This window comes from Dryobates pubescens, chromosome 15 (genome assembly GCF_014839835.1).
Source record: "Dryobates pubescens isolate bDryPub1 chromosome 15, bDryPub1.pri, whole genome shotgun sequence".
Classification (NCBI taxonomy): Eukaryota; Metazoa; Chordata; class Aves; order Piciformes; family Picidae; genus Dryobates; species Dryobates pubescens.
In genome coordinates, this window is record NC_071626.1 from 17,801,544 (window position 1) to 17,820,209 (window position 18,666).

Genomic DNA, 18,666 nt, shown 5'->3' on the forward strand with positions numbered 1-18,666 from the left:
GCACTGGCATGGTGGAGCACAAGATTCCTGTTTCAGTTCCTGAATGCAGAAGAAGTGCTCCTGGAAGGGAAGTCTCACAAGAGCTCTTCAAGGACCATCTGGGGTCTTGTGCGGCTGTGGTCTATGGGAAAGCTGTGTGAAACGCCTGAAAACTGACAATGAAAATAAAGTTGCAGAAGACTGAGCAGCTCCATTCTCATATTGGCACACTGAGATGATGTGATTGAGTCTTGAAAATGTAAACGATTGCCCAGGCAATGCCCTGAGCAACCTGACCCAGCTTCAGAGTCCTGCTTGTGAGGTTTGGATTAGAGATCTCCAGAGGTCCCTTTTCATATAAACCATTTGTGAGTGTGTATTTGCCTAGCCAGATAAATTTGGGCAGTACTGCCCATCTGAATGACACAGCAGGCAAGTGGTAATACACAGGAGGGGAAGATCACATCCATTGCACCTAGAAGATCCTTCAACAGGTGAGTTATCACAGAACGGCACAGGCTGGAATGGACCACCAGAAATCATCTAGCCCACCCATCCTGCTAAAGCAGGTGTGAGGAGGCTGTGTAGGCAGAGCAGTGTAGTGACAGCATACAAAGAACCGGAGGCTAGAGAGACAAGGAACAGGTACTGCTGTAATACTTGCTATGGGAAGCAGGTCTCTGGGCCACAAGAGCCAAGTAGCTACAGCCTGGCAGCCAGCGGCCAGCAAGACCAGTGGCACTGAGAAGGCTCAGCAGCACGCCTTATCGCCAGTCAGCAAAGCAGTGGGCGAGGCTGAGGCTCAGACCTAGACTCAGACTCATAGCCACTTCTCGGGCCTGAGTCCCACTAACACGACCGTTAGCACCGCGCCACCCTCCCCGCTCGCCTATGTCCGCGAGTAACCCCTGCCTGTCCCCGCCCCTACCCCTCCCTACTCGGCTCTCTCCTGTCCCGCCACAGCCAATTAGAAACCGGGTTCCGCCTCGCCCTGACTGGCCCCGCCTCCGCTTCCCCGTTGAAGCCCCGCCTTCGGAAGCGCTTTGCCCAATCAGCTGCTGACGGGGCCGGCCCCCGCGGCACCGCCCCCTCGTGGGGTAACCTTTGCCTTAGTGAGCGCAAGGCCCTGCCCCGCTGCCACCGCCTGCCCAATCGGAGGCGGCGGGGGGGCGTGGCCGGCCCGGCGCAGCCAATGGGCGCGGAGGGGGCCGCGAACGGTGCGGGGGCTGCGGTGGCTGGTGCTGCTGCCGGGTTCGAGGAGCTACCGGCCGGCGGGGCGGCCGGGGGAGAAGATGGCGGTGACGGGGTCCGGCTGGGGCCTGGCCCAGCTGGCCGAGGCCCTGGGCTCGTCGGAACAGGCGCTGCGCCTCATTCTGTCCATCCTGATGGGTAAGGGTGCGGCGGTCTGAAGTGACGGGTCTGGCACCCCGGGCAAGGCAACCTGCCCGCCGCGGGTTCGGGCGACCCCCAGCCGCCGTGCCGCGCTGCACGAAGCCGGGGCCAGGCAGCGCTTTACTGGCGCGGAACCGCACCTGTGTCAGCGTCGCCGTGCCAGGCCACGTGTGTGCGCGGAGCCGGCGGGCGAACGCCCGACCGCAACCGGCCTCGCCTCGGCCTGGGCCAGCCCGACCGGCGGAGGGTGGGTCGGGGCGGGAGCCTCCCGCTCTCCCGGTGGAGAGGGAGAATCTGCTGGGAAGCGAGCCGCTGGGTTCCCCGGCCGCAGGAAGCCGGGGTGTGGTGCTGGCGGGCTGCCTGTGAGAGGGGTGCAGGCACGCCACGTCCCGGGGCTGGGGCGGGGGGGAGAGCCTACCTGGCTCTCAGACCTGTGGAGCCGGTCACCGTGGAGCTGGCGTTCGGCGTGCTGTGAAACAAGTGCGCTTTGGCGCTGTGTCGTGAAGCGCGTTTGGGCGCAAGAACTTTGTTTGCAGTTGTTCCGCTGCCTTTGCGGGAGCGGCAGGTGCTTCGTGTGCATCGAATTACACGGGAGCCTGTGTCTGGAGGGGTGCAGCCTTAGGAAGCTTCGCAACCCCGACGAGAATTCGCCCTGCCCGAGTGCAGGGAGGTCTCTGGCAGGAGACCTCGTTAGTGTCTGCAGGAATCATGGAACTGTGCGGGAGTGGCTTGTCATCGCAGGGACTAGCAGGTGGTGTGATCAAAGCCTGCGAGCTCAGTAGCCAGAAGAACTGGGGTGTTGTGATCCACCTGCAATGTGAGGCGCGTTGCAAAACACGGAGCTTCTGCTTATCTGAACATGAGATAGTTAAATCACATGGCCGGCGGTTAAGGCAGGGCTAGAGTTGTGATGTGGGCTAACAGTTGAGGGGGAGGTTGTATCTCCCAAAACATTAATTCAGTTGTATCTGTACATGCTATCTAAATAAATCTCTGCAGATAACCAATGAAGTGTTGGGTTCTGAAAGCTTCGAGTGGTGTGATCACCTAGCAGAAAGGAAATACACATTTTTCTCTGGAGTTAAACCAAACTTCTTCTATAAACAAAAAAAGTAATGAAGTAATAGGAGGCATAAACAGGACGCACGCGTAAGGCAGTGCTAATGAATCTGGCAGCTCCTCGCAGCTGAACAGGAAAAGTCCAACTTGCCTTGCTCTCACCTCTTTCTCTGATACTTTGATTGCAATCTGATTGAATTTACTTGTCTGGCAGAAACCTAAACTGGAAAAAGCAGATAGCTTACTTCCAGGTTAGTCAACTGAACCAGCCAAGGGACGAGTCTAGCAAGTGTGAATGCAGACAAGGCGCTAAAATGCCTGTGGGGAAGCAAACACCTACAGCAGAATGATGCCTTTGCAGGATGCACCCTGAACATGCTGTCAGAGTTCCTTCTTGCTTCTGACCAGCACTAAGCTGGGACACAACCTTGGAGAGCTGTTTCCAGCTCAGTGTCTTGTGGGCGAGCCAAACCACTTCCTTGAAATGAACCACAAGAAGATAATGCCCACTGCAGCCAACAGTCATTAGGTGTGAAAGTCCTGTGTGTTGTGTTCCATGTACAGTGGTGACACTAAGCTACTGAGATACCTTCCTGAGGTAGGCCACTATCTAATTTATTTAAAGTCTTAATGGATCTTTTTAATTTGTGTTGAAAGCCTAGGAGTCAGGGACTGGGAGTCCACTAGCATCTCTTCCCCTTGCATACCTGAAAGGTCCACCACACCAGGGGACAGAGCTGTACTTTGCCCTGTCCTTTCTTGATAGCTTGGGATTGCTTCATCAGATGCAATTGAAGGCATAACTTCAAGTGGAAGACTTCAAGGCATGCAAACCAGCCTTGCCTGTAGCTTGGTGCTCTTGCAGGTCATGTAGGTTGAACCACTCAAACAGAGGGGGGTTAACTCCAGCTTTTCTGATTAATGTTTGATGACTCACCCATTATACCACTCCATTAAAAGCAAGGGCCAAGCACCACTCCAAAGCTACCTGAGAGGAGAGTGAGAAGAGTTCCTTAACCCAGCACTAGCAAAGAAGTGTTGATTTAATTGTGGCTTAGGTCACAATCCTTTTAATGTGACCGAAAGCCTTAAGCCTGTTAGTAATGCAGCTAGCACTGATGCCCACTGCACAGGGTGGCATGGGGTGTAAATGAAAGGCCTTTCTAAAACCTGGCAGTGGCATTAGGACAGCCAACACAGGGCTTTTCCTTCACTTCCTCCCTTTCAGGGATTTGCTGAGATTCAGAAGCAGAGTTGCTTTGGTTGCCTGCAGCGAATGCTGCTGCGTTACTCCACAACAAGATCATGAGGGTGAAGTGCAGCCCACTGCTCCAAAGATGAATTCAAAAACTGTTGCCTCTTTCTCCCTATGTGGTGCACTTTACCATCTACACTGTGCAGTTCCACTGCAACAGCTGTTTCCAGGGTTTCACTGTTCAGGAGTTCACCAGAAACTGGTAAAAATAGCCTCCTGTAAAAAAGGGGAAGAGGCAAAAGACTTTGCAACTCCTTATACCAATTGCTGGAGAAAGCTGAATTATTGCTGAAGAAATAATCTGAATAGATTCTCTTGATTCAGAATAAGTGTTCCTATAGCCATGACCTGGAATCACCAAAAGAAGTAATATTAAACTGCTAACAGTCTGCCACTGCTGGGGCAGTGGGGAAATAATAGATTAAGTACAGGGGAGAATGAGAAAAGGAGGGAAGAGAGCAACCAAGAAGAAAAATTGAAGTAGTCCTAAGGGACACCACCACATTTCCTCAGTGAACAAGCAAAGATTGTAACAGCACATTGCTGAGAGAATTCTGGGGAATTCAGTCACAGCTTTGTGTTTACATCAGAGGCACCTTTTATAGAGCCTGCAGTTTGGAAGCAAGGAACAGAGCTGGAGTTGCGTCCCCTTCGCAGCCTGTACGAGATTGAAAACTTGCCTCCCGCTTCCCCTGGGTGAAGATTTGCATAAACATCATTTGGCAACACCACCAACAGCAGCAGGACTTGAAGCACAGTTCCTGCAGCCTGCCATTAAAAGATGTGGTATGCTGATGTCTGTCAGTCATAGGAAAATGGCTTTGGAGAGATGTGCTCTGCCTTGCGTTCTTGACTAGGTGCAGGACCCAGTGTTTCCCCAGGAGAAACTCTGTCTTTAGGTCAGCATGGGCAACAGTAATGATCTCAGCTGTGTACCTGCAGACTTCCTTCCCAGGTGCCAGGGTGAGTGAGCTGAACCAGTGTGGTCCTGGCCTCTTGGTAGAGAAAAGGAGGGAGCCCCTCCAGTGAAGTCAAGGTGAGGAGAGGGTTTCTGTGCTGCTGCTCTTGTCCTCCCTTTGCAAGGAGGCAGATTTCTCTCCTGCTGTGAACACTCAAAGTGAAAGCCAGGACACAGGAGGCCTTGTGGCACTGTGTATTTAAGACTTGTGTTGATCTTATTTGTTGCATGGCTCTGTGGTAATAAAGAACTGAAGATCCTTATCTGGGCATACTACTTACTCAGTGCTCTGCAACCCACCTGGCATGGTCTGCTGCATAATATGGAAGGGGGCCAACATACTGTGTAGAGCCCTGAGCCATCCCTGCCAAGAAGAGCACTGTGGAAGCGTTCCCTCATCTCCAGACAGAGCAGTGGCCTGCAGAAAGCATCACGTTCCTACTGAACAGGTGCCAGAAACCATCTGCTTTGCTTGCAAGTGGTCCCATGTCCTCACCCACCTCACCATTTGCCTTACATGCTGTGCATATTCCTGCTCTCTCTGTCCTGAAGATTTTTAAGCTCAGTGAAATTCTCCCTGTGGTCACCGTAGGTGGTGACTTACCCCTGTCAGGTTCCCAGCTGGTCAGCCAAGCAAGAGCCTCACTGAAGGGGAGGAAATAACTTTTTTGAATGGGCATAGGGGTGGGAGAAGCTGTAAGAGGCAGCACCATCCCATCACAGGTGCTAAACCCAGCCCTGTCACACAGCATTCATGTGCTGCCTTGTTTAAACTCTCAACTTCAAATACATCTTACTCCTGAAGTAATAGCAATAGAAGAGAGCGCCGCCCAGAGAAGAGTGCTGCACACTTACTCTGTCTGCAGGCCAAACACTGCAGTAGGAGCAGATCTGCAGAGCTGTTTGTCTGTTTGCTTTGGACTTGTTTCAGCCTGGTCTCAGGAGCTGAGCACCCACTGGAGTGCATTTCCAGTTCAGTTTCTGCTGAGGAGAGCTCTGTTCACATACTTTGGGACAGTTCTGCTGTGCAAACTAAAGCACTGTAAGTGGCCTTTAAAAGTACACTCCTAAACTGAGTTAAAATACTCACAGAACGGCTTCAGCTGGAAGGGACTTCAGAGATCATCTGTTCCAGCTTCCCTGCCATGGGCAGGGACACCTCTCAGCTAGGCTTAGCTGCTCAAAGCCTCATCCAGGCTGGCCTTTAATGCCCCCAAGGAGGAGGCATCCACAACCAGGGAAGCCTGTTTCTTGTACTGAAGAACTTCTTCCTCAGCTCCAGTCTAACCCTGCTCTCCCTCAGCTTCAGACCATTTCCCTTTGTCTCTAGACACCCTCATGAAAAGTCCCTCTGTAGCCTTCCTGTAGGATCACTTCAGGTACTGGAAGGCAGCTCTAAGGTGTGCCCTGGATTCTTCTCCAGGCTGAGCAACCCCAGCTCCCTCAGCCTGTCCTCCCAGCAGAAGTGCTCCAGCCCTTGGATCATGTCTCTGTCTTCCTCTGGACTCACTCCAACAGCTCTGTGTCCGTATGCTGGGGACACCAGAACTGGAGGCAGTACTGGAGGTGGGGTCTCAGCAGGGCAGAGCAGAGGGGCAGAATCCCCTCTTGCCCTGCTGCCCACACTCGATGCAGCCCAGCACACAGCTGCCTTCTGGGCTGCATGAGCTCATGGTGAGTTTCTCCTCAATCAATACACCCAAGTCTTTTCTCCAGAGCTTGATGATCTTAATGGTTGAACTTAATGATGTTAAAGGTCTTTTCCAACATAAACAATTCTGTGATTCTGCAGGTATACATCCAGTGTTGCACAATGTGTGGGACACTTACAGCATTACAGATAGGTAAAGAGAATTCCTTTGACATCAAAACACCAGGTGAGGCTTCTCTTTGAACACCTCTTTTCCCTGTTCCCTTCCTTTTAGTTTTAGCATCCCATCAGAAAATGGAAAGCACTGATCTGCTGGATGTTAACAGAGGTGGAGTTATCAGCAACAGGGAGAAATAGTTTCATGTGCTCTCTTGAAGATGAAACAGAGCTGATGCATATAAAGGGGAATAAAGAGAGCAGAGATGAAAAGGATGTTTCTGGTATTCTTATTTGCAGCATCATCTCTGGAAAAAGACAGGCATCTTCAGCACCCTTTCTCCAAGATGGCAAACTTGACAGTGCTATTTTTGCATGGACTTCAGAGAACTTCCCTCCTGCCTGACCCAGCCTCTTCATCGCTTACTGCTTCTGCTCTGGCTCTTGTACCTGAGCCTGGGTGTTGTGCAGTGGCTGTTAGTCTCCACAATGGCTATGGCCAAGAGGCTGACCTTGTCCTTTGCTTCCAGTGCTGGGCTTCTCTCAACCAGAGATCATCCTCTCATTCCTCTGGAGTTCAAAGAGCACAACCCACAAATCTCAGGAGGAATTTGGCAGCAGCAGCGTGTCTCAGCTAATTTGTCCCTTTTATATCAGTTGCTAATCCTCTTCTGTAGAGAGAGGCAAAAATCAGCTCTGCATGCAGAGTGCTTTTGAGCAACGTGGTCCATCAAGGAGAATGCCTTTGGAGCAGAGGGTCACCTCTGTTTTCACCAGGGCTGTTACAGCCAGTCTCCAGCCTTGGTCTGCTCTGCCTGAGTGGGCTCTGAAAGAGGACTTTGGCAGACTGGGGGCTGCTGTGCAGCGTCCCTCAGCAGCAAGGAGCAGGGGCTCCAGTCCTGCTGCTTCTGAATGGCAAAAGCGAAGCAGCACAGCATCCTGCCGCTGACGTATCCAAGTGTGACAGCAAGCTTGCCAGGAGGCAGTGATAACTTCACAACCTGCTTCCCTGCTTCTGCTGTGCTAATTCAGGCTGCCTCAAGAACACCAGTGGGGTGAGAGTCCTCTCTTTGCTCCCAGTAGCAATGGCTTGTTATTAATAGTTTATCAGTGTTCCAAAGTGCACAGGCCACGGAATGGCCACGGAATAGTCAGTGCCCGCTGCCAGCTGGGAGTTAAGTTTTAGACCTGCAGTTGTGCAACTGGCCCAGTTGTAAAGCTGAGAAAACTATCTGGTGTGCAGCTAAACTGTAACTAAATTGCAGGCCGGAGTTGCGGTGGCAGTCAGAACGCAGGCTGTCCTTGCGACTCTTGAACTGGAACAGCACCGTGTAAGTGCAGCACCGGGGGGTTGGATCTGTGGCTTTCTAAAAACAGCTCTGCTGGGCACATTAGCAGCTCTCTATTTGCAGGGGCTCCTCATTCTCCTGCCTTCAGAGGACAATTACCCAAACCACAATGCGATCACAGAATGTCAGGGGTTGGAAGGGACCTCCAATGATCATCCAGTCCAACCCCCGCTGCCAGAGCAGGATCTCCTGTGTAGAGCTTGAAGGAGTGAACCTGACAAGTGAGGCAGGCCTTTGAGAGAGGAGGAACGCTTGGGGATGGCAGAAAAGAAGTGCAATTTCTGGCTGTCAGAGATTTGAAATACATTATTACAGTATTCAGTCCTAATTGAATTCTGTCTACAGAAATGGCCAGAGGTGAAAAGCAGGTTGGGTTGGTGGTTGTTTGCTTGGTTGGGTTTTTTTCCCCATGAAAATGGAATCACAGTATCACCAAGGCTGGAAGAGAACTCAAAGATCAACAAGTCCAACCTGTCACCACAGACCTCATGACTAAGCCATGGCACCAAGTGCCACATCCAATCCCCTCTTGAACACCTCCAGGGATGGTGACTCCACCACGTCCCTGGGCAGCACATTCCAATGGCTAACAACTCTCTCTGTGAAGAACTTTCTCCTCACCTCGAGCTGAAACTTCTCCTGGCGCAGCCTGAGACTGTGTCCTCTTGTTCTGGTGCTGGTTGTCTGGAAGAAGAGACCAACCCCCTCCTGGCTACAACCTCCCTTCAGGTAGTTGTAGACAGCAATGAGGTCACCCCTGAGCCTCCTCTTCTCCAGGCTAAACAACCCCAGCTCCCTCAGCCTCTCCTCCCAGGGCTGTGCTCGAGGCCTCTCCCCAGCCTTGTTGCCCTTCTCTGGACACGTTCAAGTGTCTCAGCATCCTTCTTAAGCTGAAGGGCCCAGAACTGGACACACTGAACTGGAATGTTTTGCAGAATGGTGTTTCTTTTGGTGAGAGAGGGAAACCCTTGCCAGTGCACTTTAAAACCTGTACCTATTGACAGACAGCAAGACATTGAGCTTTTGGTATTTGTGATCTGATTTTTCTCCCTCTTGCTGAAAAGGGGAGAAACATTTTTTTTCACAGTAAACCACAGCACTTGGACTTTTGATCTATGTTTTTTTTTCTTTAACCACTTTTCATTTCACAAAGCCAGCTGTTAATGTTGGTTTGTTGTTGTTGTTGGGTTTGGTTTTTTCCACATGCCAATTTTTTTCATGCTGAAGTTTTTAACCACCGTTAAACTTCAGCAGGAAAATTGGCACGTGAAAGAAAGAACCCTCCTCTGTGTATTTCTCACTGGAAGCCTGGGAAACCAAACTGCTTTATGTAATAAATAAGGGGGAAAGGACCTGGGAGTCCTAGTGGATGGAAGGTTGACCATGAGCTAGCAATGTGCTCTTGTGGCCAAGACGGCCAGCGCCATTCTGGGGTGGATTAGAAGGGCTGGGGTTAGTAGGTCAAGAGAGGTTCTGCTCCGCCTTTACTCTGCCCTGGTGAGGCCACATCTGGAATGTTGTGTCCAGTCCTGGGCCCCCCAGGTCAAGAAGGACCTCAGGGTCCAGCACAGAGCCACAAAAATTATTAGGGGAGCGGAGCATCTTCCTTAGGAGGGCAGAGTGAGGGAGCTGGGGCTCTTCGGCTTGGAGAGCAGGAGACTAGGGAGTGACCTCATGAATGTTTATAAATACATAAAGGGTGAGTGCCAAGAAGATGGAGCCAGGCTCTGCTGGGTGATGCCCAGTGACAGGACAAGGGGCAGTGGGTGGAAGTCGAGGCATAGGAAATTCCATGGAAACAGGAGGACAAAAACTTTTCACTGTGAGTGTGACAGAACACTGGAGCAGGCTGCCCGGCAGGGCAGTGGCATCTCCCTCTCTGGAGATATTCCAAACCACCTGGATGTGTTCCTGTGTGACCTGCCCTAGGTGATACTGCTCTGGCAGGGGGACTGGACTGGGTGATCGTTGGAGGTGCCCTCCAGCCCCTAGCAGTCTGTGGTTCTGTGAGTCACTAAACCACCTGGATTGCTCTAATTCGGGGAGTTATTCCTGCCTCCCCAGAGAGCCCATGCTCTTTGCCAGTTACCTCTTTCCCTCCCAGCTGGTGCTCAGGGAAGCGGTGGGGGAACAGGACAGAAGTGCATGTCAGCCAACAAAAAGGCTGTGTAAAAAGCATGGAGGAGCAGGAAGGGAAAGGGATGGCTTGGGGAAGGCATCTTGTAAGGCAGTTTGGAGCTGCTGCTGCAGGAGGGAAGAGCAGGCTGGATGAGCAGGAGCGAGGTTGCCAGGCTCTGCGGGTGAAGGGCTGTGGTATGTAGGACTGGCTGCCACTTGGACCAGGAAAGCAGCCTGTGGCATGGAAACCAGCAAGGAACATGAGAGAAAGGAAGGGGAACAAGGAGGTAGGGAAGACCAAAAGAGGGGCGGCAAGAGGCCAAGGCAGGGGGGAGCAGCAGCTTGGTTTCAAGAAGCAGCAGGTACGCCTCTGAGCTGAGCAGAATGTGCAGCAGTTTGGGATATAGAAGGGAGCCCCAAGGTCCCAAACTCTGGGACTCTCTCCCAAGGGATTTGAGGGAAGGAGAGGACCTTAAGAAATGTCTTAGTCACACCTCAGCCTGTTAGCCCTGACAGACTGCAGCCGTGTTATTTTACACAAGGTGAGAGAGTTGCTCATTCCTGTTCCCTGTAGTGACCAGATTTGGCCTTGCTAACTGGGAACCTTCCCCCCATCCAATGCTTGCAGACCAAAGCTGCATTTCAGCAGCTTTCATTGCTCCTCCATGAAGAGTGTGGCTGCCCACTGCTGTTGCTCCAGGGGTGCAGGGAGCAGCGGTGCATCCACGGCTGCAGGTTTCAGCCAGGCTCATGAGCAGTATGGATGCCAGCTTTGTAGCATGTGAGGAGTTCTCTCTTTTTTTCTTCTTTTCCTTTTCTTCTTTTTTTTTTTTTTTTTGGTAGAAGAGATGGTTTGGGTTTGTTTTTAATCAAGGTAACAGAACAGGAGCTTGCAAAATAAGAAGTCACAAAGTGCCAGCAGTAAAGTTGCTTTTACTGTCCCAGTTGAGCTCCTTGTGCACAGGCCTCCAGGAGCAGGAGCTGGGTGAACAGACTTCAGATACTCCCAAGATGGACAACTCCTCCTACTGGGTCAACAAGTATGAAACCAGAAGATATCTGTTGTCTAATATGTGGCAATTCAAAATCATTTCCTCTCCTCCTGGCTTGGCTGTGCTACCAGAGTGCTTCCTAAATGTTTGCTGCTCACTGCAGCCGCAGATGAATAATCAGGAGGTGTCCTTGAGTTAGACTAGGAGCTACCATGCATTAAATCATGGAATGGCTTGAGTTGGAAGGGACATTCAAAGCTCATCTAGTCCAACCCCCCTGCAGTCAGCAGGGACATCCTTCACTAGATGAGCTTGCTCAGAGCCTTGGCCAGCTTAGCAGCTGTGGTGAGATTGTGAGCTTCAGGCAAGTGGTTGGGCTTGATGACCTCAAAGGACTCTTCCAACCTCAACAGTTATGTGGTTCTATGGACTATTACAAGTGCTTTTCTTCACTGATCTACAACTCCCTCGTCTTTTTCCTGTGTCTTTTTTCCCCTCAGGATATCCTTTTGCCTTGTTCCAGCGCTATTTCCTCTTCCAGAAGGAGACCTACCTCATCCATCTCTACAATGTGTTCACAGGACTCTCAATTGCTTACTTCAATTTTGGTAAGCTGCATTTGGGAAGAGAAGAGCTGCCTAGCCTAGGACATGCTGTGGTGTGGGAGGGCCTGTAGTGGGGAAGATGCACTTTCTGTTTAATCCCTGTCCCTCTTTCCTGTCCCACAGGGATGCATTGTTTTCATTCCCTGCTCTGTGTCCTAATCCAGTTCCTCATACTGAGACTCATGGGTCGCACAGTCACTGCCGTCTTGACCACCTTCTGCTTTCAGATGGTAAAGCTCTTTCTTACTGCATTGGTTTGTAGAAGGGAGACCCCTGATCAGTTTTGCATTTCCCAGGAGCAACTGTGGGTGGAAGAGTGGAGACAGATCAAAAGCAGCTGGAGGAATTAGTTTGGATAACCCACACAATGGTTTCTTTCAGACATACCTTATGGCTGGCTACTACTGCACAGCCACCGAGCACTACGACATCAAGTGGACAATGCCACACTGTGTCTTAACACTCAAGCTGATTGGTGAGTGACACCTCCCTCCTATGGCAAGGCATGCCTCAGGGAAGAGAGGACTGCTTGTTCAGCCCAACCAGCCCAGCCCAGGGCCTCCAACAAGTGTTTCTCACCTCTAGGTCTGGCCATCGATTACTACGATGGAGGAAAAGATCCGGTGAGTAGGACACCGCTTCTCATTCCTTCCTCCTCAGTGCTATTCCAGTGAGCTCAAAGGATGTGAGTTAGCCAGCTGCATTAATTTCTGGTAAAAGCCATAGCTGAGAGGGGAGCCTCCATGAGTGTCTGAGAGCACCAAATGCTGTAGTGGAAAGCAGTTGTTTGGAACAGAGCAGTGATCAGAGATGGACAAAATAGCTCTCCGGTCACACTGGAATATTTTTCTGTTCCCTTCCAAATCCCCCCCCACCTCCTTCCCCCAGATCTGTTGCTGTGGATCCCCAGTGCTGTGTCTTGCCATAGAATCATAGAATGGTCCAGGCTGGAAGGGACCTCAGCAGGGACATCCTCAACTAGGTCAGGTTGCCCAGGGCCTTGTTGAGCCTCACCTTGAGTATCTGCAGGGAAGGGGCATCAACCACCTCCCTAGGCAGCCTGTTCCAGTGTTCCACCACCCTCATAGTGAAGCACTTCTTCCTGATACTCAGTCTAAACCTGCCCTTCTCTAGCTTGTCAGTAGTGTACCTTTAAGCTGCAGACCATCAGCACTGGGTCTCACTTTCCATGGATCTCAGTTCCCTTTACCACATCTCTGGGAATGGTTGCTCTTTAGCATCTGTTAGGGCCCTGTGTGTAGGGCAGATGAAATGGAGAGAAGTTGCACAGCACATGGGAGAGCACTTGCTGCAGTCTCTTAATCCTCCTCTTAATCCTAAAAGTATGAGCCAGCAGTGTGCCCAGGTGGCCAAGAGGGCCAATGGCATCCTGGCCTGCATCAAGAATAGTGTGGCCAGCAGGAGCAGGGAGGTCATTGTGCCCCTGGACTCTGCATTGGTTAGGCCACACCTTGAGTACTGTGTCCAGTTCTGGGCCCCTCAGTTTAAGAAGGACATCGAGACACTTGAACATGTCCAGAGAAGGGCAACGAGGCTGGGGAGAGGCCTTGAGCACAGCCCTGTGAGGAGAGGCTGAGGGAGCTGGGATTGTTTAGCCTGGAGAAGAGAAGGATCAGAGGTGACCTCATTGCCCTCTACAACTACCTGAAAGGTGGTTGTAGACAGGAGGGGGTTGGTCTCTTCTCCCAGGCAACCAGCACCAGAACAAGAGGACACAGTCTCAAGCTGTGCCAGGGGAGGTTTAGACTCGAGGTGAGGAAAAAGTTCTTCACTGAGCGAGTCATTCGTCATTGGAATGGGCTGCCCAGGGAGGTGGTGGAGTCGCCGTCCCTGGAGGTGTTCAAGGGGAGATTGGACGTGGCACTTGGTGTCATGGTCTAGTTGTGAGGTCTGTTGGAACAGGTTGGACTTGATGATCCTTGGGGTCTCTTCCAACCTTAGTTACTGTGATCTCTATTCCCCACCTCCTGCTTGGGGCCTGAGTCTTTAGCATCCACAGAGTCACTGCTGCCTTCAAGAAATCAAGGTGGAGCTGAAGCTTCCTAGGCTGAAGTTTCAAGCATTTAAAAGACAATGAATTCTGGCATCAAGAAGTAGGAACTGTAGGACAAAGGTGGTGTTAAGAGTCCCTGCAGGTGCAGTCAGGGGCTGGCATGGGTCAGAGGCAGTGCTTTGCTGTGCCTGCTGTGATGGCAGGGCTGTGCATCAGTAGATCCCTTCCATCTCTGGGGTTGATTTGGGAACAGAGGGCTCTGCAGGTGGCTTCAACCACTGGATCTTGTTGCTGTTTAGAGGGGTTGGGGGGGGCTGGGGAAAGGAATGGAAGGGAAGGACCAAGTGGAAAGTTCCATATCCATGGAGAGAGAGCAAGAACAGAGAAGGGTAAGGAGGTGGGGCTGAGAAGGTAAGATCCAGAGCTAGGGTGAGATCCCCAGGATGATGTTAACGCCACTCCCTTTGGAACAGGAGTTCCTGACCCCTGAGCAGCAGCGATTTGCTGTCCGGGGCGTTCCTGCCTTGCTGGAGGTCTCAGGATTCTCCTATTTCTATGGTGCCTTCATGGTGGGGCCTCAGTTCTCCATGACAGACTATCAGAAACTGGCAAGGGGTGAGATGACTGACGTCCAAGGCCAGAGACCCAACAGGTAATGAAAAGCTCCTGAGCTCCTCGCCTCCCTAAGCTCCCTCCACGTGTTCCCTGCAGCAGAAGGCCTTCTTAGCTGGACACCTAGTGTGGCCAGAAGTGATTACTGAGACGAGGTTATTTCCCATGAGCTGCTCAGATCTCTCTGAACAATGGCCTAGCATTGCTCCAGAGCATGAATATCAACCATCTGACTTGGTCCCAACCTGGGCAAGTCAGCACCTCAGCTTCCCAACAGAGCTATCTGCTGCAGTGAATGTGGTGGCTCCCTATTGCTCTCTCCCCTGCCTCCTCTTTTCTCCTTCTGTTTTTAAAGTGATGAGTTTGATGTTGTCTTCTGAAGGCTTTTCTGTGACCTGCTTATTTTGATTCCCAGTTTTGTGCCTGCTCTCAAGCGCCTGAGTTTGGGTCTGGTGTTTCTCGTGACCTATACCTTGGCAAGCCCATATATCTCTGATGACTACCTCATCTCAGATGATTACATGGTATGGATTCATTTGACAGCTTGGGGGTGGGGAAGGATTCCATTGTCTAATGGGCACTGGATTTAGGGAATTAAGTCTAGAGAATTGATCTAGTTGCTACCTTTTGGGTTTGGTGTTTCCAACCTGCTGATGACCTTCCATTTCAGCATCACATGCAAAGAACTTCACTGGAGTAACTTGCAATGTGCCCTTGTGGCAAGGGCCACAGGCCAAGGGCATCCTGGAGTGGATTAGGCAAGGGGTGGTGAGTAGGTCCAGGGAAGTTCTCCTGCCCCTCTACTCTGCCCTGGTGAGGCCACATCTGGAATATTGTGTCCAATTCAGGTCAAGAAGGACCTCAGGGAACTGCTTGAGAGAGTCCAGCACAGAGACACAAAGATGCTGAAGGCAGTGGAACATCTCCCTGCTGAGGAAAGGCTGAGGGAGCTGGGGCTCTTTAGCTTGGAGCAGAGGAGCCTGAGGGGTGACCTCATTCATGTTGATCAAGATGTGCAGGGCAGCGTGGGAAGGATGGAGCCAGGCTCTGCTCAGGGATGTTTTGGCACATCCTTTCCAACCTCTGACATTCTGTGGTGCTGTGAAATGAGGGTGTGAATTCTACAGTGTGGCCCAGTGTCACCAGAGGCAGAAGGATGTGTGTTTGCACAAGCAAGCGGGCTCCAGCAGCCCAGCCCACGCAGCAGCGCCAACACAGCATCAGCCTCAAACAGAAAGTGACGAGATCTCATTCACCTCCTCTTGTTACTGCCCCTCAACTGCAGTTTTAGTTTCCATTCTGTTTCCCCCTTGTGTCTGCAGGAGAAGCCTCTCTGGTTCCGCTGTGGCTACATCATGATCTGGGGCAAAGTCATCCTCTACAAATACGTCACTTGCTGGCTCGTTACGGTGAGTCCGGATGGCACCCGAGGAGGGAGAAATGAACAGAGGCTGTACCTTAGCAGCCACCTAATGTGCTCCTGGGCTTAGCACACAGGGGAAGTAATCCAAACACCTGGAGAGCAGGGCAGGCCAGTGGGGCACGTGCTGTGCTGGCCAAGGCCAGCTCGGAAGCCGGCAGCCATTTGTTCCACCCGCAGCGCTGCTGTCCGCTCAGCGTGGTCAGAGCTGCCCCGGCCCTGCTTCCTTCATCTCCCTTGTGAATCTTCCCCCACAGGAAGGTGTTTGCATCCTGGTTGGTCTGGGGTACAACGGGAAGGATGAGAGAGGAAAGCCCCTGTGGGATGCCTGTGCCAACATGAAGGTGTGGCTGTACGAGACAACTCCTCTGTTCACGGGGACCATTGCCTCCTTCAACACCAACACCAACGCCTGGGTCGCCCGGTGAGCAGGACACAGCTCCCTTCTGCACTGCCTGCCTAACACCTGGGGCAGCAGAACCAAGATCTTAGGGGCCAGGGAGCATTAGAGGAAGCATCTGCCAGGCTTCAGTTTCTTCCATGCTTTGTTGCTGTGCCATTGGAAAGGTCACTGGGTTGGACGGAGCTTGTCACTGGGTCTGGAAGGGCGTCTCATTACCACAGGCAAGCAGCTGATGGCAGCAGGAGTGGCTACAATAGGACCAGCCTTGTCAGCCAACCACAGAGCTGCTTCAACAGCTGGTTCTTGCATCACACCTCTTGGTGCTCCTCATGCAATGACTCAGCTGAGTTTGGGTTCAGCACTTGCTGGGACATACAAAGGAACTGTAACATACAAGGTGTGCTTGTGGCCAAGGTCAAGGGCAGCCTGGGGTGGATTAGAAGGGGTGGTGAGTAGGGCCAGAGAGGTTCTCCTGTCCTTTTACTCTGCCTTGGTGAGGCCATGTCTGCAATATTGTGTCCAGTTCTGGACCCCTCAGGTCAAGAAGGACCTCAGGGAACTGCTTGAGAGTCCAGCACAGAGCCACAAAGATGATGAAGGCAGTGGAACATCTCCCTGCTGAGGGAGCTGGGGCTCTTTAGCCTGGAGCAGAGCAGCCTGAGGGGTGACCTCATTCATATTGATCAAGGTGTGAAGGGCAGTGTGGGGAGGATGGAGCCAGGCTCTGCTCAGGGATGTCCAATGACAGGACAAGGGGCAATGGGTGCAAGCTGGAGCAGAGCAGGTTCCACAGGAACGTTAAGGAGAAAGTTGTTTCCCTGTGAGGGTGCCAGAGCCCTGGAGCAGGCTGCCCAGAGAGCTTGTGGAGTCTGCTTCTCTGCAGAGAAGCACACATCCACCTGGATGTGTTGCTGTGTGACCTGCCCTAGGTGATGCTGCTGTGGCAGGGGGCTTGGACTGGATGATCTCTGGAGGTCCCTTGCAAGCCCTCACATTCTATGACAATCTGGACTTGTGCTGTTGGTCAAAGCCTCTCTCCCCAGCAGCAGATTTACGACAAAGGCTGAGATGATTTTTGCTGTAGTGAGGGGAGCTCTCTTGGTGTCATCACAGGGTGTGTCCCTTGGGCCCTGCACACCGCCATGGAGGGGGGAGGACTCACAACCTCTAAGCACTGTGTTTCTTCTCTGCTCCAGCTACATCTTCAAGCGTCTGAAGTTCCTGGGTAACAAATTGCTGTCCCAGGCACTGGCCCTGTTCTTCCTGGCCATCTGGCACGGGCTGCACTCTGGCTACCTGGTGTGCTTTCAGATGGAGCTGCTCATAGTCATCGTTGAGAGACAGGTGAGCTTCTAGTTCCATACCAGGGTGGGAAGCCCTGTGTTGGGCTTTCCTCAGCAGTCTCCAGTATGAAGTATGAAAAGCAGCCACTCCCTGTGGAATGGATTTTCAAGCATAACATGGTTTTGTTCTCAAGAGTTTGGTGGGTTGTTGGCTTCTGCCATAAATATGTTGCAGAAGTGGAGAACTTGGCATAGTAGAGGGCAACTGAAGTGCCTGGCAGCTGGAAAGAGTAGAGGATAAGCACAAGCTGAATTCCCAGTACTGAAGGAACACCATTCCATCTTTAAACTGGGGTTTTTCAAACTATCCTTGAAACAGGAAGGGGCACTTGGCTAAAGAAGCTATTTAACAGCTACCCAAAACGACTCTGATCCAGCTGGGCAGGTAGCTTTGGTGGCAGAGCCTGCAGGTGTAGCCACAGGACATCTGACTGATGGGAATTGTGTTTTTCAGATTATCAACCTGATCCAGGACAGCCCTCCTCTCAACACCTTGGCCTCCATCACTGCCTTGAGGCCCCTCTTCTATGTGCTGCAGCAGGCCAACCACTGGATGTTCATGGGTTACTCTCTGGTGCCATTTTGCCTTTTCACCTGGGACAAATGGATGAAGGTATTCCATAGCCCCAGCCCCTCCCTCTCCCTCCACCCCATCTCACATGTGCTGAGTGCTCCTCTCCCCTGCCTCTCTCTTCACAGGTGTACAGGTCTGTTTATTTCTGTGGACACGTGCTTTTCCTCACCTTACTCCTGGCGATGCCTTACATCCGCAGATCGCTTGTGCCACGGAAAGAAAAGCTAAAGAGAGCAGAGTAACAGCCAAAAGGTGAGGCTGCACTCCGAGAAGCCCCTCTGGCACTGGGGAGGGGAAGCAGGGCAGCACTGTGCCCCCATCCCAAGGTCAAACCAAGCGCTCTTTCCCCCAGATTGTACCACCTGTGCATTTGTAGGAGTCGATTCCAACCTCCGGAGCAGAGTCACCTGCCAACTTTGCCGTGCCGTACGACTTGGATCCAACGCGAGGAGGGGGAAGGAGGAAGCGCAGGGCCCCAGCCCCTGCAGGAGGCCCGGAGCGAGGCTCCCCGCTCCCCACCCTCCGCCTGTTGCCTTATCTCTCTGCCGCCCTCCAGTGGACACTCGTGGCTCTGCCGGTACCAGACGATTGCGAAGCGCTCCCGGGCGGATCGGGCTGCAGCCACCTTCTGACTTTTCTACGTTTGTCATCCGAGATAAAAATTGCTCCTGGTATTTTTCATATCGGCTTCAGCTCCTTTCCTCTCGAGTGCCTCGGTGTGGGAGTGTGAAGTGTGGCACACCACCCCATCCAGCAAAGGGATTCTGCAGGACTGAGCGACATCAG

The 18,666-nt window shown here is 52.2% G+C and overlaps 1 protein-coding gene across 1 annotated transcript; it reads left to right on the top strand.

Annotated features, from left to right (window-relative positions):
- Positions 1-1,171: 1,171 nt before the first annotated feature.
- Positions 1,172-18,662, top strand: LPCAT3 (lysophosphatidylcholine acyltransferase 3). Its single transcript, XM_054167710.1, is given in 14 exon segments — positions 1,172-1,213; positions 1,215-1,368; positions 11,410-11,517; positions 11,638-11,744; positions 11,896-11,989; positions 12,100-12,137; positions 14,002-14,180; positions 14,556-14,664; positions 15,463-15,549; positions 15,818-15,984; positions 17,160-17,307; positions 17,761-17,919; positions 18,006-18,132; positions 18,233-18,662. Coding segments are annotated over 13 exon segments (1,509 nt in total). The 3' UTR covers positions 18,123-18,132; positions 18,233-18,662.
- The last annotated feature ends 4 nt before the right edge of the window (positions 18,663-18,666 follow it).